This window comes from Notolepis coatsorum (genome assembly GCF_963971535.1).
Source record: "Notolepis coatsorum genome assembly, chromosome: 19".
In the NCBI taxonomy this organism is placed as follows: domain Eukaryota; kingdom Metazoa; phylum Chordata; class Actinopteri; order Aulopiformes; family Paralepididae; genus Notolepis; species Notolepis coatsorum.
The window spans coordinates 36684552-36709568 of NC_140183.1; the positions used below are offsets into that span (position 1 = coordinate 36684552).

Consider the following 25017-nt stretch of genomic DNA (forward strand, 5'->3'; position numbering starts at 1 on the left):
TGACTGAATGTGCTGAACATAAACGAATGATAGCAAGGAGGAACGCTGACGCATTTGGATAATCTAGCTTTGTTTGTATTTGTAGAATAATGGATATTTTTGTATGATTTCATGTTATTTTGTGTTGTTCTCGTGTGTTGATGCAGTGCAGCCCAGCGTCGCCTGTCTCCCGCCCTACTCTAACATTATTGGCCAAAATGCTTGTCAATCACAATCTCTCTGCGTTTACTGGCTCTGCCGCTGGGTTATGCAAGCCGCCTCTGCTCGGCAAGTGGTTACTGTATATGTCGATCACAAATGGGAAATCCCTAGCGATGACGTCACGAATCTTTTCGCCATTTTTGTCGAGGACCAGTCGTGTTCATAAAAGGGGGATTCGGTTTAGCAGCACAGCTACAGCACCAGCACTTCGCACATTTGTTCCTTTTGCGGTTTTCCTGCAAACGGGACAACTACTTGTCCATTACACTTGTTGCATAATGTCATCAGAAACCCCGGATTCGGACACTCCGATGGACTACGAGGACGAAAAACAGGTGGGTTTTCATGTCAGTCTTGATGTTGCTGGCTAGTCACTAGCTACTGGGCATGCTAGCTAGAAGTGGCTAACGTTAGCTAGCACAAGTGAAGTGTTTTGCAGTATGTTCAGTGATGCACCAAAACAGTGTGACGGTTTTATGAAGCAGAAATAGGCTTGACAATATTAGCAGGCCAGTCAATACATTGGACATCGCTTGTCATTCTGCGTTTGCTCTCATGTGGTTTACTAACTGCATCACAGTTTCTCCCTTGATTTGTCTAGTGTCATTGGAGTCCACAGCAGGCTGGGCCTCACTGGTCTCTATCCCGACAACAGCTGCAGTGTGTCAGTGCTTTCGCATGTTCACAAGCTCGCAACAGTAAAGATGTTCAGGTTGCCTTTTTTCATGCGTCAGCAACCAGCGACATCAATTGGTTTAGGTTGAGAGGTCAAGAGTTTAGGAGTGTGTTGACAAACCTATTGCTCAATATGCATCGACTTGAATGTCTGCACATCCCCTTAGAGACTGTGTTGCATTGGGGGGGCTAAGGAGTGTAAAGTGCTCTCAATAAGATAGCGATTCCCTTGCCAAGTGAACACCTTCAAGGTTGAGTGGCCAGCATAGAAGTGTGTGAAATGAAGGACCTGTCATGGCTTGTTAATGTACAGAACAGTTTAGAACTGTCTACTGGGAGTGGAAAGTATATGGTCCACTCTGCAGTTTCTCTGCTTGGGGCCGAATATAGCAGCTCATAAATGTCTCGTCATGGATCCAAGTGAATCAGCACACTCTGTGTACCCCCCCCCCCTCCCCCTCCCACACCCCTTCCTCCAGTGTGAATATGTTCATTGGCTTCTGTGTTCTGAGTAATTTTTTTTATCCATGCACAAGCAGGACTTGCATTCTGAGCCCCATTCTGCACAATAGAAGTAGTATCCTCTCTGGCAAGATGGGGAAGTAAAATTAACACCCCACCACAAACTAAACCCTGGTCATGCATACATAACAAATACATTGTTTTCCTGTCCTGCCTGCGTCTATGCTTTCCACAACAAATTCGTGTTTCCGCGTTCGAGTTTTGCGCTCTGATTGGCCACGTGCGTTTCTGGTCATGTGACATGTGCGCCAATCGTGGGACGGCAAGTTCTGCGCCTATTTCCGGGTCTAACAGCCTGTAAACTGAACGCCTAGTTTATCACTGGTTAAGCTTAGTCGACTCTTTCGCAGTTGGTTAAGGTTAGAGTTTGGAATCAGGGCAGGCGTTCTATCGCCATGCTCTAGGACAAACTCTAACCTTAACCAACTTCGAAAGAGCGCCTAAGCTTAACCATCCAAAAACGTGCGGTCCCACGATTGGCGCACATGTCACATGACCAGAAACGCGCGTGGCCAATCAGAGACGCGGAAACACGAATTTGTTGTGGAAAGTATTCAGGAGTCCTGCCTGGGATGGCCAACTTGGTATTTCAGAGTACTGTATATATCTGCTGCTGTACTTTGTGCAGTTTCCAACCAGTTTTCATTGGGAATAGTTGTGTTGCTCGTGGTACGCAAGTATGGACACAAACATGCATACATATACATAATGAACTCTTAATACACAAACAAGGCGTGTCCTATATTAACCTACTTCTGGCTCCTCAACCATCTACATGTCTGTCAGAGACTAGAGGGAGATGGGTCTGACCAGTTTGACGAGTGTTGGTGTCATTTACCACCAGTGGCAACAACAACATGAATGAGCACAACCACATTGTGCAGCTTATGACTCACTGCCTCAAGTTTTTGTTACCTAAGCTAAGCATTTTGCCAGACTCCAGAACTCTTAAGTCCTCATATTATTTTTCCCAATATATAAATGATATTTTTTTTTTTTTTTTTTACTTTGACCAGTCACCTGGTTCTTTTAGCGTTTATCGCTTTTTCTTCGCATTCATACTTGGTCAAGTTCGACCGACAGAAGCAGGCTGAAGGGTTCAGATGGGGGGGAAAGACACTCTGGGAAAGGCACGGCTGCCGTCCGGGATTCGAACGCGCTCAGCCCCAGATCCGCGCGAGCGCGGTTGTCCACGGCGCTGAAATAGCACTCGCGGTACGTGGTGAGCTACTGGAGCTCCCCTATATAAATGATCTTATGTAATATAGTCTTACACTTCAACATAAAGCTACATTTGTTTTGTCGACATTTGCTGAACAGCACGGCGCCCAGGAGCTTGTGATCTGGCATTTAGTGTGAAACTATATTTCCCAGTCATGCTTAACCCCCATGTCATCTCAAGTCTCGTCTTCTGAGCGGGTTGTTTATTTGCAGCAAGAGGCTCTATAGAAGAAGCACTCAGTCAGCCTGTGACCCATACTATCCTGAAGACACTAACTCCCAGAAGTGAATTTTTAGACCACTTCACAACTCGGGAGTTTGCTTAGCCTATATGGAGCACACAATTGGCAGTCGGCTTGGTTGGGGGGAAATCATTTGAATCAGACGCAATAAGCCTCAATGTAAGGTGCAGTTTGCTCCCACTTCTCTTACAGTAAGTCTTAAGAAATGACCAAGCAGTACGTTTAGACTATAGACATAATAAACTGTGTTCAGTTGCACATACAAAATAGCACACCATTATTAAGCTATACCTGTTAAGAAGATAAGATATTCCTTTATTGATCCCCTTGGGGAAATTCAGGCATCATAGCAGCATGGGGGAGGGGAGGTACAGGTAGTAAAAAGCAGTGTAACCAATATAACTAATCAATATGCTTAATATAACATAATTAACTCTGGACATGTGCATAATCAGGGAGCAAAATTAACTTTTTGACTCACCGGCCAGTGGCGGGTAGATGGGAAGAGTCTACCCGCCAAGCATATTTCTTACCTGCCAAATTTTTTTTGATTAAAAAAAAATATATATATATATTTTATATAAATTTTTTTTTTTAAATAAAATATATATTATATAATCATACTTGTAGTTGTATTATCTGCGAGACATCGCCACCACGCAATAAGTCAAAATGCTTGCTATCTGCAAACAGCTCCACTGTCTGTGTGTATACCAGCGTTTCCGTTAGCCGGTAATTACCGGTATTTGACTGGCAAAATATGTTGAAGTCCGAATATTTAAATATCTCCGGTCATAATGTCCGGTGGAAATAATTCCTCTAAGCACAATTTTATTATTTGAATTGTATTAAAATAGGCTAAAATTAAATAACCTATGCGATGAACGAAACAATCATTACATTTGTTTCATTGTGCTTCGCTCTAATAAAGCGCGGATGGCGCCGCTCGGATGTGAATCTTTTTTTTTCTTTTTTTGAGCCTGTCTGGCCACCATAATAACGACAAACAGCTATACGAGCGAGAGAGAGAGATGGCCAAACAAGCTAAACTTAACAAATATTTCATGAAACCAAGCACAAGCAGGTCTAATAATAATGACATTGACAACGAAGATGAGTCTTCTGAAGTCACAGAGACCGCCGATGCTCCCGCGGAAAATAAACAAATGTCGAGCGTTCAGGCGGCGGCCCGAGTGGAAAGTTAAATTCTCCTGGCTGAGTGAGGTACGACATTATAGTCTAGTAGTCTAGCGTCTATGATGTACGAGAGATAACATTGATTGAACGTACACAAAGTACACTTTATTGAACCACAAAGAGCATCCCCAGTCTGCTGCTACCGTTGCGAGCCTCGCAGAAGTCCACCTGTTCCAATGCAATGGGGATCTAGTCGCAGGTACAAAACGGATAGGCAGAACGAGACGGGGTGAGTAAGTGTTGACATTTTTTAATCATAATGCAACTGTTGGTTGACTGCCGTGTCACATAGTAATGCATATAATTGATTATAACTAAATGTAGGCTATAATGAAATCAACAAACGCATTACGAGCATGTGGCTCGTCCTCTCGCTCTCTGCATGCAAACGAGGCAATGTGATGATCAACTACAGTTTGCTGTGTGTGAAGTTGAACATTATGATATGCGTGACGTGTCTGATACAACGAGGTGAAGCGATGTCGACTCGAGATTCATTTGGGGGTGCGTGTGACAGCTGCTGCAGTGCGAGCCTGCGTGGCGGGAGCTTGATGCTGAATCAGCGTATCGCACTAACTTGGGAGGCGAGAGATAGTAATTTGATTCTGCAAATCAATTTCTCATTCTTCGCTTGATGTAATTAATACAAATGTCCAATATAACGGAATTCGTTAGCTTATAAAAATGTGATTATAACAGACTGCTGTTTAAAACTCTGACCGGAATTTCAGGAATATGTCCGGGGATAGAAATCTTGCAGGACACTCAGACCGGCACGAATATGTTCTAACGGAAACGCTGGTGTATACTTGAGTAGCCTCCAGCTCCAGCAAGGATTCTCCGGCCCTGCAGCTAGACCCTATATTCAGCTAGACCCTACATTCAGCATGCAAGGATTCTCCGGCGATGCAGCTGGACCTATTTATAACGTTACCGTTCTTTTGTCAAATCACATTCAACATGCCCTCAGCTAGAATACGCATTCAATCAATGTTATAAGACATTGATATCAGGAGCTATCTGTAGCTACTGCTAGCCCGGTAGATAACGTTAAGACAATTTAGTTTACTGGGACATATGGATCAACGTGAGCTAGCTAAGCTAGCTAACGAGGGACCGGAGGTATTATGCACTCGAGTAGACTATTGCTGGAGCATTTGTTGATATCAGCAGCTATCAGTAGCTAGCCAGCTAGATACCGTTAGACAATGCCTCGTCATGTATTAAACTAAAAGTGAATAGTTGACTGGGTCATTGTTTAAACAGTAACGTTAGCTCTTGGAGGTCCGATATAGACTAGAGCAGATGAAGCAGGGTTAGAAATTAACATTTTTTTTTCAAGGGCTTTTTTTGCCCCCCTTAATAGATTTTCGGGGGCTTTTTTTTGTATTTCGGGGGCACTGAATTTTTATGATAAACGGTAGGGGTGGGACGGTTCACAAAATGGACGGTTTGGTTCATATCACGAATTTGGGGTCACGGTTTTCAGTTCGATATACGTTAATTTTTATTAAAAAAAATTTAACACTCAAATCTAAAAGTCAAGATAGACTGCGCTCACAAATTATAACACTGGGTGCTGAAATCCCGTCGAGTATAATAGAAAAAGAAAGCAATACGCTTGGACCAGCACTCACAGATTTTGGTATATTTAATGGCAGCCTGAAACAAACATGTTTCGGAACATAATCGTTCCGAAACATGTTTGTTTCAGGCTGCCATTAAATATACCAAAATCTGTGAGTGCTGGTCCAAGCGTATTGCTTTCTTTTTCTATAACACTCAAATCTAAACATGTTTCTCATTTATTAAAAATAAAATAAAAGGTTTACAGTGTTTACAGCCTTAAATAATGTTTGGCACACAAAGACCGAACTGACTGAAAAATATAGGCTACATTTGTCAAAGTATTAATTTAGTGCAAACAAACAATATGCTCAGCCAGCACTAGACTTTCCTTTCTTTAATTAATATAAACACACAAAAACAATGTCAACCATGTTTAAATTCCCTGCTTGTCAGTTCTTAATGGAAAGATTCGTTTTCTGCTTGAAATTATTGTGTTTCTGTCTACATATATTTAGACTAACATTATTTAAATATTGAGTGCAACTGTGGTGGATTACGTAATTCGGTGAGTTGGAACTATCTATGGGTTGGCGCCGGGTCCCCACGGACATTTTAGCGTGTGGCACCGCCACCTTCAGCTCCGGTCACGTTAGGAGCGGTTCATAACGTCAACAAGCAGCGCGAAAGCGGCAATAGTCCCGGTTGGAGTTAGTAAAACACAGTTGTATGTTAGCCTTCTTGGATGTTGAATAAACGCCTATCATTGTCTTTAAACACCCCGCCTCTCAGACTCCCATTTCCTCCTCTGCTACAGTAGCTAGTAGCTACGGTGTTAGCTGTTGTTGTGAAGGGCTAGCTAGCTAACAGCTACAAACATTGTACAAACTGCTAACGCTATGGCAAGATGTGTGTAGGCCTATGTAATGTTAATGGCTATGTTTTTAAAGTCGTAATGAAGATTGATTTATATTGTGCGTGCCATTTTTACACAAACTGACTAGCACCTGGCTGCTGCTGCTGCTGCAGCCAGTGCAGAACACCGGCTCCGCCAAATGATTTTTTTTATTTGCGCGTCATCTGAACCGTATACGATACACAGACGCTCCATTACCGGATAAATATATATATATAATTAGTAAACTGTCGGGGGCATTAAGTGCCCCCCTTAACTGATTTTCGAGGGCATTTTATCCATTTTCAAGGGCATTATGCCCCAAGCCCCCGTTAATTTCGAACCCTGAGATGAAGTAAACAAGCCAGATAGCTTCCGATTGGTCATTTGCTTTTTTTCTCATGAAACCATCAAACCAGTCACATCACTCTACTGTGATTGGACCTAGTGCGATGTGGGACTTGTAGTTTTTTAACGATCTCGCGGCGGAGAAAAAAAAGACGAGCGGCTATAATCTGTACTCGCACAAGAGTATCGTTATGAAGTTATGAACTACACGTCTACACGCCACACGGCGGGCAGCCCTCTAAGTGTCATGCGCCAAAGGTAAAAACAGCCCGCCCCTGGCGGGCGGCGGGCTTTAGTTTCGGTCCCTGTGCATAATGGTCAACAAGGTGTGAGGTGAGGGTATACATGTATGCCCTCTCAGTTATATTTGCCCTACAATAATAGTTACAATATCTAATCTAAATCTAATCTAATATATTGTCTGAAAAAAAACTAAATGCTAATGGGGGTGTACGAGTCTGACTGAACGTGCTTCTCATCTTGACTAGATCGTCATAGAGGGGGTGGGAGGGATTCTCCAGGATAGCGGCCAGCTTCCTTCTCATCCCCCTCTCTGCCACCACCTCTAGTCTGACCAGCTCGACTCCCACCACGGAGCTAGCCTTCCTCACCAGCTTGTTCAGTTTGTTGATGTAGCCCCCCCAGCATGCCACAGCATGGAAGAGGACGCTGGCCACTACAGACTGGTAGAATGACTGCAGCTATTGCAAACATTGACTGATCTGAGTCTCCTCAGGAAGAACAGCCTGCTCTGTCCCTTCCTGTAGAGGGCCTCTGTGTTGTCCGACCAGACCCCCCCCCCCCCCCCCCCCCCCCACATCAAACTTGCATGCTGATAATGGTGTGGTCTGCTGCTCCAGCTTCTTGTAGTCCAAGCAACACCTAATGATATGGTCCCTGTCTGGTTGTTGAGCACTCTACACTCTAGCTCAGCTGAGTAACATGTGAAAAGCCTGTTTGGACAGTTTATTATGTGATCAGCATGAACGGCAGTCGTGCCAAAATATTTTAATCTTATTTTACAGATGAATTATACACGGCACAAGTATTGCTTTCTACAGACTGCATATAATGTTTCTATTCATCCTGAAATTCCACATAAATATTGTGGACATGATGTACATATATATAACGCATCTATTCATCCTGAATTGCCACATAAAGATTGTGGACATGATGTATGCTGTACATATGCTATCTCTGTACTTTTTGTGCAGGGCAGTTTCGGCCTGTGTGCACATGAATGTTTCGCACAACTGTATTGTACCCATTCTGCAATCTGTTAATAAAATGTTCATTCAATCAATCACCTGCGCTGTGATTGATTGAATGAAACATTTTATTAACAGATTGCAGAATGGGTACAATAAAGTACAGCTCAATACACACTTGTTAAGGGGATGCAGACCAGAGAAATACTTTTGTCTTGTTTACATCAGGGTCCCCCATTTTCAATTCATAATGAATTGTAAGTAAGGGTGCAATTAGCACCGTGCAATCCATTCTTTGTGGATCTAGCCCTCAGTGTTTGATAATCATGCAACTTTTTTGGGTCTACAGCTGGATGCCTGGTGAACACTATAGAACGAAATGTTGCAGAATAGCCTAAATATGTATTTATTTTAATGTGCAAGTGAGGATGGTGTGCAGCGCCTTTTCAGCAGGGGAGGAAATTAGGCCACTTTACTCGCCAAATGCGAGTATTTTGTATGTTTGGCAAGTGATTCATGAAGAGCACTCGCCAGTCTGGCGAGTACTAGTAAACAAAACAAAAAAATCATTCTGCAATCTGCCCATATTCCCTTCACAACGGTGATGTTGTCATACTTGTCATTCAGAATACACCTGCTGAACCCCTAGCGTTGACATGAGATTCGATTCCAAATGTATTGTCATCATACAGCACAAGTACAGTACAACCAGAATACGTTTGGCATCCAACCAGAGTGCAAATGTAACAAGTCAAGTTCAAGTTGTTTTATTTAGCTATTACATTACAGTGAAATGCTTGGTTCTTTCACTGCTCAGCCCAGTCCAGCCCAACCCAGTCCAGCCTAGGGCTGGGCGATATGGCCTCTAAATGATATCACGATATTTTTTGGCCATATCACGATACACGATATATATTGCGATATTTTGACATTTCCTCTAAAGCACTTAAAAATGCTTGATTTAACCCTTTGATGCATACAGTCACGCCAATATGATGATTATAATAAGTCACTGCAAAATATGTTTCCATTATTAAACCATGAAGATGCTTTAAAAAATAATTAAATGAAAATGTACTAAGAGTAGTCTACTGGCACACTAATAAAAAAAATTTATTTACATCTAAGACAATTTATATAAAAACGATTGGGTGCCTAAGACTTTTGCACAGTACTGTGTTTTCTATCCACTTTAGGTGAAGCACAAATTATTATATTATATTATATATTAAATAATATTTTTAAAACATCCCCCACTGTGTGTCAGTGGTCAGTGGACACAGATGAAAACATATTAACATTAGGTGACAGCGCACCTGACCAGATGAAATCATATTAGGTGACAGCGCACCTGACCAGATCAAAACATATTAGGTGACAGCGCACCTGATCAGATCAAAACATTTTAGGTGACAGCGCACCTGACCAGATCAAAACATATTATAATAATAATAATAATAATAATAATTTAGGACCTGCTCCGAGGTCACCATTTGGCACACATGCGAACCATGCATACAATGCGTATCTGCGATTAACCCATCCCGTCGTCCTTCCCCCCCAAGGGCAGCCGGGAGCAGACAGGCGCCACGTGAGCCGCGCCAGGGGACCAATCCAAGTGCTCCTGTCCGTCTTCGTCAAGGACGCCACAGCGTTAGCGATCTTGTTGTTGTGCATGTTTTTCCATTGGGTTTTATCTTATCGGGGGGGAAACCCTTGCGAGCACGGGGAGAACATGCAAACTCCACACAGAAAGGCCTGGGAGATACCCCACCTGGGTAACTGGCATCATGGAAACCTGGTCCCCAAGCGGGATTCGAACCCTGGACCTTCTTGCTGTGAGGCGACAGTGTTAACCACTACACCACCGTGCCGCTATTGGGTGAAGGTGACAAGGAAGCCACAGACTCATACCCCCCGACACTCAACTAACCGCCTCGGACAGTCCTTCATACTAGGCTTGGGCGGTATCCTTATTTTCAAACCGGCAAACCTTTATGTTATAATACCCCGGTGCACGGTATTTGACGGTATGACTTTCATTTTCATCCGCGGGGGGGGGTTACGTGTTACCAAGTAAACAAATCATCGTCAGCTCTCAGAACGGTAGTCCCGCACCGGTAGAAGCCCGCACCGTTTTAGAGTTAGCATCTAGCCTATAGCCATGGCAGACTATTTGATTCCTTAAGGGCTAGAAATTGCCTGGGTTTTGGTCATATGCTCCCGAAATGCTCCCGTTGTTTGGCTACTTCTATGTGCAGTGAAAACTACTCGAATGCTTTATAACCTAGTCATTGATTTAGTTCAGGGTAATCTAAGATTAGCCGCAGAGCTAACGCTACTTAACGTGAGCTAACGCTAGTTATTCAAGCTCAGTAGCTCACAGAGAGAGATAAACAGCTGACAGCGGATAGTACAGGACGGTACAAATACAATAAAAAGGCGGGTGGGGCCTGTTGTGTAAACCTTGTACTCTTTAGTTCACATATAATAATTTAGTTCACATATAATAAGAGACGGAGTGCGCCACAACAAGACTGCTCTCGTCACAACGCTTTACGGTATTTTCACAGCACTGTCGCAACATTACCGTAAAACGTGAACACCGTTGTGACCCACTCGCTCCACTAGAGCGGTCTCGCCCTCTGCTGGCGCGTGTGTGCACTACACTCAGTGTGTACACTACACTCAAAACTCCGTTTCACTGTTATAGAAACTGAAGCGCATCTGTGATTTTGACGGTGACGGACGGTATTGAAAATCAATACCGTAGGTATTTCTAAATACCCTGGTATACCTTAATACCGTCATACCGCCCAAGCCTACTTCATACCAGTGGGTATGGCCACCCACAACAGTGGGCAGCGACTGCTGCCAGACATCGACCTATGGTGTAGTGGTTAACACTGTCGCCTCACAGCAAGAAGGTCCAGGGTTCGATTCCCGCTTGGGGACCAGGTTTCCATGATGCCAGTTACCCAGGTGGGGTATCTCCCAGGCCTTTCTGTGTGGAGTTTGCATGTTCTCCCCGTGCTCGCAAGGGTTCCCCCCCCCCCCCCCCCCCGATAAGATAAACCCAATGGAAAAACATGCACAACAATAGATTGCTAACGCTGTGGCGTCCTTGACGAAGACGGACAGGAGCACTTGGATTGGTCCCCTGGCGCGCCTCAAGTTGACGCCTGTCTGCTCCCGGCTGCTCTTGGGGGGGAAGGACGACGGGATGGGTTAATCGCAGATACGAATTGCATGCATGCATCGCATGTGTGCCGATTGATGACCTCTGAGCAGGTCCTAATTATTATTATAACTAATAGGAACCCAAGTAGGACAATTATAACACTACCTTATGCATACTGCACCTTATGTGGATACTGTGATACTGTGAATAATGAATAATGTATATTTCAGTTAGTTAGATAGTAAATTATATTGACCTATTTGTTTACACTGCTTGTGTTGTTTTCACTACCTGTACCCCCCCCCCCTTCCCCCATGCTGCTATGATGCCTGAATTTCCCCAAGGGGATCAATAAAGGAATATCTTATCTTATCTTAAAAGGAAAGATGAAATTACCTACCTGGGTTCCATCCTATAGAGCAGGGGTAGGCAACCCTAGGCACGCGTGCCTGCATAGGCACCCGGGGGCATTTGCATAGGCACAGGGGGCAGCATAAAAAAATATATATATAATTTTTTTTTTTTTTTTTTTGCTTTGAAATATTATAGTGAAATATTTTGCACTGTTGTCGCATTTATCTTGTTGAAATCCTCCCACAGGTTCTTTTTACTACCACATATTTAATTGAGACCCTTTATTTGTTTATTATTTCAATTTAGCTGGAAATACATTGCTATCATTCAGTAACATTTGCAGAGCCGTATAACAAACATTATTACGGTCACCATTGTGACCAGTGGGATTAATCAACAAATTGTATTATTTATTTTTCTATTTCATTGAACATTGCACATGTTAAAAGCAATTTTTTTACTCAAAATGTGAGTATTACCAAGTCAACTTGTGTTCTTAAAACAATGACAATAAACATAGTTTTATTAGGTTGAAATAATGTGGTTGTGTACTTATTTTTCTGTTAACTTATTATGGATTAAAAACTGAAAACCTTAATGCACAGTAACTGAACTCAATATTTTAAAGTTCTGGTAACTTATTATTATATTTTTTTTACAGTGTAGTCTTGCGATCAATCAAAACTTATTTACACGATATACCTCACATTCACCCTCCATTCACATCCTGGTGTTCTCCATTAGGCCTGTAGGTGGAGCTATGACAGCACACGTACAGTACACACACCAATGGTGTGTGATGTGTCCAAAAATGAATGGGCAAATGTGAGTGAAATGGTCGCACTGTATGCAGCTGTTTGTCTGCATTGCATTCCCCCCCCCCCCCCGACTCAGATTTAGGGTTGATACAACCATCATAATAATATTGTTAATAATAACAATAACAATAATGATGTAGTAATGTAAAAATTATCATTAAAAATACCTGATTATGAGAGAAAAAAAATTACGATGCATGGAATATTGTTGAGGCACACTAGTTACAACTAGGGCTGTCTTAAATACTTCGAAGCTTCGAAGCTTTGTTCGATGGCACAAGCTTCGAACATTAAAAAAAAAATCGAAGTTTAAAAAAAAAAAGGGAAAGAAAAAAAATGATTTTTTTTTTTAATTTTTTTTTTTAACTTCGATTTGTGTGTGTGTGTGAGAACTACCCATCCCAGTTAGGACAGCCGAATCCCGTCCAATCTTTCGCCGTCGACTAAAGACTCACTTCTTCAACCATTATCTGAAATGATTAAAAAAAATATATATATATCTAACCGTGACTAACCTTACTGTCATGCACTTTTCCTAAGAAACTAACCTACACTGTAACACGCAACACTTTGATAAACATTGTTACTCAGCTGATAGAGTTGTACCCTTCTTGCTGTCTTGTCGTACCCTTCTTGCTGTCTTGTCGTACAGAACTTCTAAGTCGCTTTGGATAAAAGCGTCAGCTAAATGACTAAATGTGTGTGCGCATGGGGCCATTGGGTGGGGCCGGGGGACAAATACACTGGAGGAAAGTAACCCAGCTCAGCACTGCCCAAATTATATCATCACTATTGCCTGTTTGAAGGATATCATCCTCAAATACATATACACCTACATGCCTTGTAGAATTCCACACATAAGAAAGAAAGATACTGGGATGAATAAACAAAATAGGAAATAAAATTTAGATAAGGTGCTACTGAGATGTTTTGGTGAGTTCTTTGTTTTTTTCTGTGGAAGTTGCCCTTCTTAAAAATGCATGAACATTCACTGATAATTGGTCTGTAGTGGAGTCTACAAGGTCTACATTGCCGGACCATGTAGAATCCGGACCTTGTAGACTAACATAATTCTGTGCATAGTTTAGTCTACACAGGCCATATTTCAAATAATAAAAATCTTACTTCATTCATCTTAAACATTCTTGATTTGGGGGATTGGTAGTTCCCATGAAATCTGAAGTTGTTCAAACGACAACAGCGATCCACCTTGAATTAAATCACACAGCCGAGTGAAACCTTGTTGGCTCAGTCACGAAAGGGGCTACTTAATTAATTAATCCAACCCACTTTATTTATAGAGCACATTTAAAAACAACAACGTTTATGAAAGTGCTGTACAAGTCCCACAACATAAGATTAAAAAAAAAAAAAAAAAAAAAAAATGTTTTTAATTTTTTAAAAAATTAATTCAATGCTTCGAATTAAAATCGAAGCTCGGCCCCGAAGCTTCGATTGCCAAAAAAAGCTTCGAAGGTCAGCCCTAGTTACAACTATATTTCAAACAGGCACTCCATGTCAAAAAGGTTGCTGACCCCTGCTATAGAGGCAAATCTTTCCTGTGACAAAATGGGATCCAATGTAATAAAACTAAGTCAACCAACAAACTAGATTCCTGTACCGGATCTCCTCTCTGGTAAACAAGAATACCTTGAAGAGGAGCACTCATTCAAGGGTACTACGACTATGCTTGCACCTCATGGTACCAAAGCACCTCAAAGGCACTAAAAACAAGATTACAAACATCACAAAACAAACTGGTCAGACTACTGCTTGACCTTACTCCTAAAACCCACCTCACCCCTGTCCACTTTGACAACCTAGGATGGCTTAGAGTAGACGACAGAGTACAGCAACTTGCAATGGGCCTGGTCTACAAGATACACTACACCACTAAGATACCCATGTGCATTAGGGATGGGTACCTTTCACATTTGAACCGGTACCATAGCTGTCAACTCTCACGGTTTTACCGGGATTCTCCTGTTTTTTCGACCCTCTGCACGGCCTCTTCACGGCTCACGGATTGGTACGTATTATGTACTTATTATTATTTTTTTTTTTTTTACAAAATGGGTGCAATTCTCCTCCGTGACGACAGGTGGCAGCAGTGTAGATTAGACCGTTATCACAGGAAGTCAGACCGTTGCGACCAGAAGAAGACAGCGACGCGACCGGAGCTCAGAGCTCAGGGGAGAGAGTAGAAAGATGCACCGAGGCGGCCGCGGACCGAGGGTGTCAAATCAACTTAGCCAGTGTCTCTTGATTGCCCACTCTGTGGCTTTTGTCTCTGGTAGTACCGACGTGTTTCGGTTCGGTACCTCAAAAGTACCGAATTCGGTACCCAGCCCTAATGTGCATGTCGAAATACTTCCCAAAGGTCAGTGAATACCACGACCACAACACCAGAGGGAGTTCCACAATCATGTTTAACCCAGATAAAATAATTTAAAAAGTTAAAAAAAAAATAATAATAATAAAAGAAAATAGTCATAACTTAGAAATGAGATTGCATAGGTCTATGAATCGATATCAGTTTCGATTAATTGCCCAGCCCTACAGTGTGTACAAGTTAGCTTGGTGATTATCATTGTGATGTAGGCTAAGCTGGCTAGCTACTGTTAGCATACAAGCTCTTCTAGACAGGGTTGCCCTCTTAGTCCCGGACTATTCGATCTATCATTAGAGCCTTTAGCACAATATATAAGACAATCCCAATCCATAGAACCAATCGTAATCAAGGGCACACAACATAAAATTAGTTTATATGCGGACGACGTAATACTGTTCATGCAAAACCCCAACACCACATTGCCTCATCTGCTTGAGTTGATTGAGGACTTTGGAGATTTATCGGGATTTAAGATAAATTGGCCGAAGTCGGCTTTCCTTCCACTTAACGCCCCTGCAAAAAAAATATAACCCTCCCAGTAGAGATACCTATGGTAAAACACTTTAGATGCTTGGGAGTGGAAATATTCCCCACCATAAGACAAACGGTGAAGCACAATTACATAAAAATCCAAAACAAAATCAAAGACGACCTTGATAGGTGGTCAAAACTTAAAAACTCGGTACAGGCACGGATATCAATAGTTAAGATGGACATACTACCTAGAATCAACTTCTTCAGCTCAATGCTACCTGTTGTGAAGGGCCAGATTAAAGTTGAGAATCTACATTTATTGTTTTATATACATTGTATATTATTTATATATACACGTTGTATCCCTTTTAAGCCTGCGTGTAATCATAGTAATATTCGCTTTCCTTATGGATAAGTGCCCCCTGACGGCGGCGCCAGGCAGTCTCGCACTCAGACAGGTGCAAGGGGCGAGTTTGGGGCAAGTCGGGACATGCCCTTGGCAATGTATTGATTCAGGGCAAGTGGTTAGGTTTGGAACTAGAAAGCCACTTAAGTATATATATCGGCGCAGGTGCGCACAGCAGCAGTTCGTCTAAGCAAGCAGTGTGACAAGTTCGTCTAAAGTCTGTGTGTTCGGTGACAGTGAAGTGAGCAACCGTGCGTTGAGAACATGTGCGAATAGAATAAGTAAAGTGTCAGAGTTTAATGCAGTAACGTCAAGTTCGACCTAGTTTAATGTGAAGTAAATAGTCGTTCATTTATTGTATATCGTGCAACCCAGTTGGTTCGTGTGTAGCATTGGACATGTGCACAGGAGAACCAGCGGCGGCGATTGCAGAACCAATACTGGTTGGATTATATTGATTTGGAACGTGTTACCCGGAGAAGAGCCTCGTTGATTTCCACTATCGTTTGGGATTCAACCTCGTGAGGATTACCACTCGGGCTGGCCTGGTGGACAGAGGCTGGCTGGCTGTCATCAGTGCTATCGAGCATTTGGATTACAATTATTGCTTTGCTGCTGATCGTTGGATTTACAAGGACCGACTCCTGTACGTGGAGTCTCTTTATTCTTCATTGAATCAGACTGAGTATCCGAACATTCCTCTACCCTCTAGGCCTTACACCCGGAGGGAACCCAGTGTCTCCAGGCGGTACCAGCGTTGCCTTCTATAGTTGCTATTAGACACCAGGTGGCGTCAGCTTAGACCCATCGTAGGATTCTTGCTATTCCCAGTGACTCATGCTACTGACTGACTTTATGCATATTCTTCGCCATACAAGCGCAACCCTAATTCTCATTCTGTAACCTAATGTTGCATAATAATAAAATACCCTCAAATACTATTTCTTTGTCAATGCCGTGTTCTTGTGAGTGTTCACCATCTATATTCGATGTACTGTCTGGCCAGTAATTAAAGTACATACCTAGCAGTGGTTTAATCTATCACAATCTTTAATACAGTCAGGGTTTTGTAACCCCTCAGTTACACTACCGTTACCCCCTCCAGAGGGTTACTGGAAAAAATTACACTCCTCCACATACAAATTTATTTGGAATAACAAACCACCACGTATAAAAAGATCCACCGCACAGAGAAACAAAGCAGACGGTATGGCATTTCCAGATTTTTTTTACACTATTTTAAGGCGTACACTTTAAGACCATTGACAACATGGTTTGATCCCCAAGCATTAGTATCCTGGAGAAAATTAGAAGAAAATATAGTAGCCCCACATAGACTGAAGGACATAGCATACACTAAATGATCAATTAAGCAATGCGAACGGAAATTTGGCCCCATAATTACTCATGCGATCCGGATATGGCGTGAAACACAAAAAAAACATTCTAATCCACATAAATGGCATAATCATACTCCCTTATTCAATAACAATGCACTCTTGATTGGAAAACGACCTATAAGATTCCCTATATGGGAAAAGCAAGGCATACACTCATTAGGTGATGTTTTTAACAAACGGGGTTTCTGTAGCTATGAAGAAATACGCAAAAAAATTAATCTCACCGAGTCCACAAATTTTTTTTACACAGTTATTGTTATGTTTGAAGTCTCACGGTGTTCCATTAAAGATACCAATTGAACACCACAGATACCACACATTTTTCTATGAAAGAGACATCGAGAAGTTTTGTTTCAGATTTTTATCATCAATTACTAACGTCCTCATATGAAACCCTCCACCTAGACTCCGTCTGGAGGAGGGATATACCAGACCTGGAAAGCGATTTTGATTGGCAAGAAGCCTGGGCAAATGTTCGATTTACATCAAGGAATCCGGACCATCAACAAATAAATCTTAACTATATTCACAGGACATACTTGACTCCTATAAGACTGAAAAAAATGAGTCTTAAACAAGAATCCAAATGCTCCTTATGTACAAATGGAGACGAGGGGACATTTATGCACATGTACTACTGGGACTGCCCACCAGTTAAAATATTCTGGAAAGAGGTGACTCAGCAATTATCAAATCTCTTAACTTTGAATATACCTGTACACCCCTCTGTATTACTGCTGAATGATGTTTTTGAGTAAGCAGTACATCCACAGCTAAAGAGATTGGTTTTATCGGGTATCACAGTGGCTAAAAAGCTGATAGCATCACAATGGTTCCAACTGGAAAAAATTTGCCGAAAGGTCTGGATTATTACATATCTCGATGTGATTTATCAATAAATATCTACAGCAAGAATTTTGGGTCTCAATGAATCCAAAATGACAATGTGGTTAGAATTGGTGGAGAAAATAAAAGATAGCATATAATGGTAGTGTCTGGTTAGGAGCGAGGGATAATGGATGGATTATCCAATGGGGGGTCCGGGAGGGGGGGGTATGAGCTAGAGCATATGTGTGTAGAGCAGGGGTGGGCAATTATTTTTCCCGGGGGGCCGAATGAGCAACTGAAAATATGTTGGGGGGCCGGGCCAAAATTCCAAACTCAATTATGCATAATATACATTTTATTTCTATATAAAAAGCAGTAAATGGCATTGTTTTGACCCCTGGTAAGAGTGTATGTTATTATTTGACAATTAAAAGGTGAGGTTAGCTTTCAAAAATATCATTTATTCAAATATAATTGATTTCCAAAATGATAAACAAAATGTGAAACATTAATAACAAAGGGCATTTTGAGTTTCATATACTATTAAAACAAGGATTTTCTTAGCTTTCTAAAGACATCACATCATCTTATAGAAAAAATAAACAAGACATGTCACTGAACTGTGTAAAGAAAAGTGTCCCAGTTTTGTAGCCTTTTTTACTTTACATGCCTATATTAAACATTTAATGTTTTCAGAACTGTGCAAAAAAAAGAAAAATATATCAAGTGTCCCATTTCACTTGTTATATTTCCACATTTTAGTGTTCTTCAGTTCTTTTTTTTTCATTCAGTGTGATAAATCCAGTCTCTGTTGAGCTTTAACAAGTCCATCAAAGTCAGGTTGCATGTCTGAGGTGGAGATGCGAAGCACAGCTGCCAGATGTTCATCAGTGAGAGAGGATCTGTACCTGGACTTGGTAAACGTCATGACTGAGAATGTCTGTTCACATATGTAGGTGGATCCAAAGAGAACCAACATCTTCTGAGCATGTCTCCTAAGCGTATATTGTGCGTGTGAACGTTGACATGAAAAGAAAAAAGTAAAAAAAATAAATAAAAACATGTAATCTTTTGCGGGCCGGTCAGAATCATCCCGCGGGCCGTATCCGGCCCGCGGGCCGTACAATGCCCAGGTCTGGTGTAGAGCATATGTGTGTAGGGTATTAGATAGCAGGTATTGGGGGTATATCCTGTATAAGACATTTAACTATATGTTGATTTCATTGTGCACTGTTAATAATGCTTGTATATCTTATCGTGTGTTGTCATGTTTGTTTATATGTTTGTTTAAAAAATAAAACAAACAAAAAAAAAGAGGGAGAGAAGGGGACTTGGTTATTTCACACACGCTGCTGTTTACACAGTACACAGTGCTCCGTGTGTGTCTCTCGTGTGCGCTTTGAGCGTATAAGCTGCGTTTTGAGCGTATAAGCTGCCGTAGGCGATGTCACACTCAAATCTAAACACAGGAAGTTGAACACACGGAGATTGAAACTGGATGCAAGAAACGAATAACCAATAAATATGAAGTTATCTTTAAACCTCTGTTGTCAAGCGTCGTCAATATAATCCACCCCCTTTTCCCACGAATGGAACTAGTGTCGTGGAGTCCGCTTTGAGCTAACGCTAGCAGCTAAGAGCTAACGCTAGTTAGCTTAGCTTATTATGGTTTAACTTAGCAGCTAACGTTAGCCAATTGCATGTCATTGAAGGTCCGCGCTGGTCTGTCTATAATGAAATGAGAGGAACGCTGAAGCAAGTCTCATATCAGCCGCGACGTGACAACATATACTCGATGTTCACGATATAGTAATTTACTACATCTCACGTAGAACAAGCCGCGATACATCGCGTATACTCAATATATCGCCCAGCATCTTTCACTGCCAAGTTCAGCCCAACCCAGTCCAGAATAGTTCCCTCTTTCATGTTAATACTGTATCTGATATACTAATATTTTGAAGAGTAGAGACAGTGTGATTAATACATGTTGTATGCTAATATTGTGGAGAGTAGAGACACTTATTAATGTTTTATGCTAATAAATATTTTAAAGAGTAGAGACACGGTGTGATTATTACTATGATTGAAAATCAATTTAGACGAAGACATACAAAGAAGTAATTATCACAATTAGCGATTTATTTTTGGCTGGTAAAAAAATCAGCTTGGCTGGTAAAAAAAATCATCTACTCGCCAGTTGGCTGGTAAGCCAAAAAGTTAGTTTCCTCCCCTGGCCTTTTGTAAATATTGTTGTGACCTGCTTTGCTTCTTCTACACACCTGTTAACCAACCAGCTAGCTAGTCAAATACTCCCCTGAGTCCCCTCATTAGACGTCCTTCTGTCATCTTGGTGTTTTTGTATCCATACACTATTTGTATAATTACTGAAAATCGAGTGTCAGCTGTCTACAATTTGCAAAATGATTTGAATTCAAATAATCCCCCCCCCCCCCCATCTCTCCAGGACTCTCAGGAGAAGAATGCTAACCCAGTGAAGGCAGAGGAGGCCAAGCTGAAGGCCAAGTACCCCAGCCTGGGCCAGAAGCCGGGAGGCTCTGACTTCCTCATGAAGAGACTACAGAAAGGAGTAGGTGACCATGGCCTCTTAGAGACTACAGAAAGGGGTGGGTGACCATGGCCTCTTAGAGACTACAGAAAGGGGTGGGTGACCATGGCCTCTTAGAGACTACAGAAAGGGGTGGGTGACCATGGCCTCTTAGAGAGTACAGAAAGGAGTAGGTGACCATGGCCTCGTAGAGACTACAGAAAGGGGTGGGTGACCATGGCCTCATAGAGACTACAGAAAGGAGTAGGTGACCATGGCCTCGTAGAGACTACAGAAAGGAGTAGGTGACCATGGCCTCTTAGAGACTACAGAAAGGGGTGGGTGACGACGAGGGCCTCTTAGAGACTACAGAAAGGAGTAGGTGACCATGGCCTCTTAGAGACTACAGAAAGGAGTAGTTGACCATGGCCTCGTAGAGACTACAGAAAGGGGTGGGTGACCATGGCCTCTTAGAGACTACAGAAAGGAGTAGGTGACCATGGCCTCGTAGAGACTACAGAAAGGGATGGGTGACCATGGCCTCTTAGGGGCCTTTCTCACTCACGTTTTGGGATCGAATCACTGCTCCCGGGAACGGGGGGGAGTGTTCTCACTCACCCCCTTTGGGATGCGAAACGGCGCTGATTCGTTTTACCCCCCGCTGAACGGGACCAGTTGGATTAGGTGGTCTCGGAATCGGGCCGTGCGGGTGCGGGGGGGCGTGACAGGGTTAGAAATTGAAAAAAAATTTCAAGGGCTTTTTTTGCCCCCCTTAATTGATTTTCGGGGGCTTTTTTGTATTTCAGGGGCACTGAATTTTTATGATAAACGGTAGGTGTGGGACGGTTCACAAAATGGACGGTTCGGTTCGTATCACGGTTTTGGGGGTCACAGTTTTAGGTTCGGTTCGATATACGTTAATTTTTATTAAAAAAAAATAACACTCAAATCTAAACATGCTTCTCATTTATATATATATATATATATATATATATATATATATATATATATATATATAAAAAGGTTTACAGTGTTAGTGTTTACAGCCTTAAATAATGTTTGGCACACAAAGACCGAACTGACTGAAAAATATAGGCTACATTTGTCAAAGTATTAACTTAGTGCAAACAAACAATATGCTCAGCCAGCACTAGACTTTCCTTTCTATAATATAAACACAAAAAAACAATGTCAACCATGTTTAAATTCCCTGATTGTCGGTTCTTAATGGAAAGATTAGTTTTCTGCTTGAAATTATTATGTATCTACATTTATTTAGACTAACATTATTTAAATATTGAGTGCAACTGTGGTGGATTACGTAATTCGTTGAGTTGGAACTATCTATGGGTTGGCGCCGGGTCCCCACGGACATTTTAGCGTGTGGCACCTTCAGCTCCGGTCACGTTAGGAGGAGTTCATAACATCAACATGCAGTGGGAAAGCGGCAATAGTCCCGGTTGGAGTTAGTAAAACACAGTTGTATGTTAGCCTTCTTGGATGTTGAATAAACGCCTATCATTGTCTTTAAACACCCCGCCTCTCAGACTCTCATTCCCTCCTCTGCTAGCTTGTAGCTACGATAACATTTCATTGACTGTATTAGCTGGGGCTAGTGCTACCATAGTTAAAACGTGCGTTGTATTGTACAAACTGCTAACGCTATGGCAAGATGTGTGTATGCCTATGTAATGTTAATGGCTATGTTTTTAAAGTCGTAATGAAGATTGATTTAGATTGTGCTTGCCATTTGTACACAAACTGACTAGCACCTGGCTCAGCTGCAGTGCTGCTGCAGCAGCCAGTGCTCACCTCCGCCAAATGATTTTTTTTTATTTGCGCGTCATCTGAACCGTACGATACACAGACGCGTCATTACCGGATAAATATATATATATAATTAGTAAACTGTCTGGGGCATTTTGTGCCCCCCTTAACTGATTTTCGAGGGCATTTTGTCCATTTTCAAGGGCATTATGCCCCAAGCCCCCGTTAATTTCAAACCCTGGGGCGTGACACACACAACGTCGTTACTGTCATGCTTGCTTGAATTTTGGGCAGATAACACCACACGGCAACAACTGGAGAATACCCACAAAAACGATATTTATGGGCAATTTGAGAGTTCAGACCTCAACCAAAAACAAGTGGATGAAAACATGAAGCCACGTTACAAACGCACAGCACTTCCCTGGCTCGCATTAGGCCTGGCAATTTTTGTTTGCCATGCTATTTTCTATAAATTAGTTTCTTGTTTGAATGCATTTATTTCTATTAGACCAGTGGTGCTCAACCAGTCGGCCGTGGTCGACCAGTAGATCAATGACATGTAATATAATTGCCACGAACGATGGGATAATGTTAGCTGCTGGACAGGCTAAGCTAACTAGCGTTAGCCGTTAGCTTAGCGTTAACGTTAACCCTGCAAAACGCTCAAAAGCGGACTCTACAACAGAGTTCCATTCGTGAGAAAAGAGGCAGAACACACAGTGAATGTATTTATTGCACGTTCTTTGCTGAAAAGAAAAAGTGCTACAGGCTATACTAGACTAGGCTAAGCTAACTACCGTTAGCCGTTAGCTTAGCGTTAGCCCTGGGAAACGCTCAAAAGCGAACTCTAAAACACCATCCATTCGTGATAAAATGGGGTGGGTTATATTGACAAGGCTTGACAACAGAGGTTCAAATATAACTTCATATTTATTGCTTATTTATTCATTTTATATCAGCATCCAGTCTCCAGCGCCATGTTAACACTTCCTGTGTTTACATTTTCGAACGTGACATCATCGCCTACGGCAAGCGTAAACGCTCAAAAGGCAAACCGTAAACAGAACCCGGAACGAAACAAGACTGCAGTGTGTACGCAAACTAGAGGGGGGAGAGGGGGGGGGGGAGTTTGCATCAGATCTCGGAACGGGCTAGAACTAAACGGAATGGAACCGAATACCGGGTTTGTGACCATGGCCTCGTAGAGACTACAGAAAGGGGTGGGTGACCATGGCCTCTTAGAGACTACATACAGAAAGGAGTAGGTGACCATGGCCTCGTAGAGACTACAGAAAGGGGTGGGTGACCATGGCCTCTTAGAGACTACAGAAAGGGGTGGGTGACCATGGCCTCTTAGAGACTACAGAAAGGGGTGGGTGACCATGGCCTCTTCGCAAATTATTTATTTACTTTATTTATAACTTGTTTCTAATACACTCCAACTCAAAGCTAAGCCTACGGGCTGTGCTCTCATCAGGGCCAGAAGAAGATGCAAAAGACACTCCAACTTGTAGCTATGCAACATAAAATGACTTGATCATGATCTGTATTGCTGAATGTTTGTCATCAGCAATCACCGTAGCTATAGTAATAACAATTATTACTTGAATTGTACTTTACAATTATTAAGGTGTCATGACTATTGTTTTGTATGCAAAGCGACTATGACCGGCTATGCCATTAGCGCTCAGTCACTCGCTCTTTGTGAAAGACGAGCTTTGCATCTATGACACTATTGTGTCCTTGTTACTGAGATATATTGGTTATATATATATATATATATATATATATATATATTGGTGTAACTGGCTATTGTCCCTTCCCAAATATTGATATTGACCGTTTTTAGGCTTTTGTTGAGTGTTGTGACGTTGTCAAATCTACATTATAATGGGCAACACTCCTGCTTTAGATGTAGAGACTGAGTTTCTGTCGTCTTATTCCCAACACAGCAAAAGTACTTTGACTCGGGCGACTACAACATGGCCAAGGCCAAAATGAAGAACAAGCAGCTGCCTGTGGCAGGACCCGACAAGAACCTGGTGACCGGGGACCACATCCCCACGCCACAGGACCTGCCCCAGCGGAAATCCTCCTTGGTCACCAGCAAACTAGCCGGCTAGCTTCCATCCACCGGCACTGCTACAACCGCACCCACCACCCCCACTCCGTGGGGCACCCAACGAACGTCCCTCCTCATCCCCCCGCACACACACAAAAATACACACACACACCCTCTCCCTGTTTATCATCTCCAAGCATCACTTGGTTTAACATATAGGGTACAGTTGTCAAATGTCAACTCCCTTTCTTTGCTTGTGGGTTGGGGATGGTGTTTGGGTGGCTTTTGTGTGGCTGCCACGTTCTCCACCATCTCACCACACACACACTTACATAACACACACAGCTCTACCCCCACTCCTGCTCACTCTGTTCTGCCGCCCTCCTCATGTCTGGGTTGTCGGTGTTCTGAGCCGTGTCACGGTGGCATCGGCATTGTGTGTCATCAGTGTCGGGGGTTGGATTGGGTTGAGTTAATGCACTTTGTATTATGTACAGTATGTTTTTTTTTTTGCATCCTGATTGACAACCAAAATACCGTAATGTCACACGAGGAAGTTAGGAACCATGATCACACGCCTTCGTTGACATTTGTGGGGGGGGGGGGGGGGGGGTTAGATGTTTGTGAATAATTGCTTGCATACCAAATCTGTGAGGTGTGGCTACCTGTCCTAGGGAAGTGTTCACCATGAAAAAATGTATCCAGG

General features: G+C 42.3%; 1 protein-coding gene across 1 annotated transcript; it reads left to right on the forward strand.

The window, feature by feature from the left end:
- The first annotated feature begins 357 nt into the window (after nt 1–357).
- ensab (endosulfine alpha b) lies at nt 358–24891 on the forward strand. Its single transcript, XM_084335659.1, has 3 exons — nt 358–536; nt 20399–20521; nt 24202–24891. Exons 1-3 carry the CDS (start codon nt 480–482, stop codon nt 24370–24372), a joined length of 351 nt encoding a protein of 116 aa, XP_084191785.1. The 5' UTR covers nt 358–479; the 3' UTR covers nt 24373–24891.
- The last annotated feature ends 126 nt before the right edge of the window (nt 24892–25017 follow it).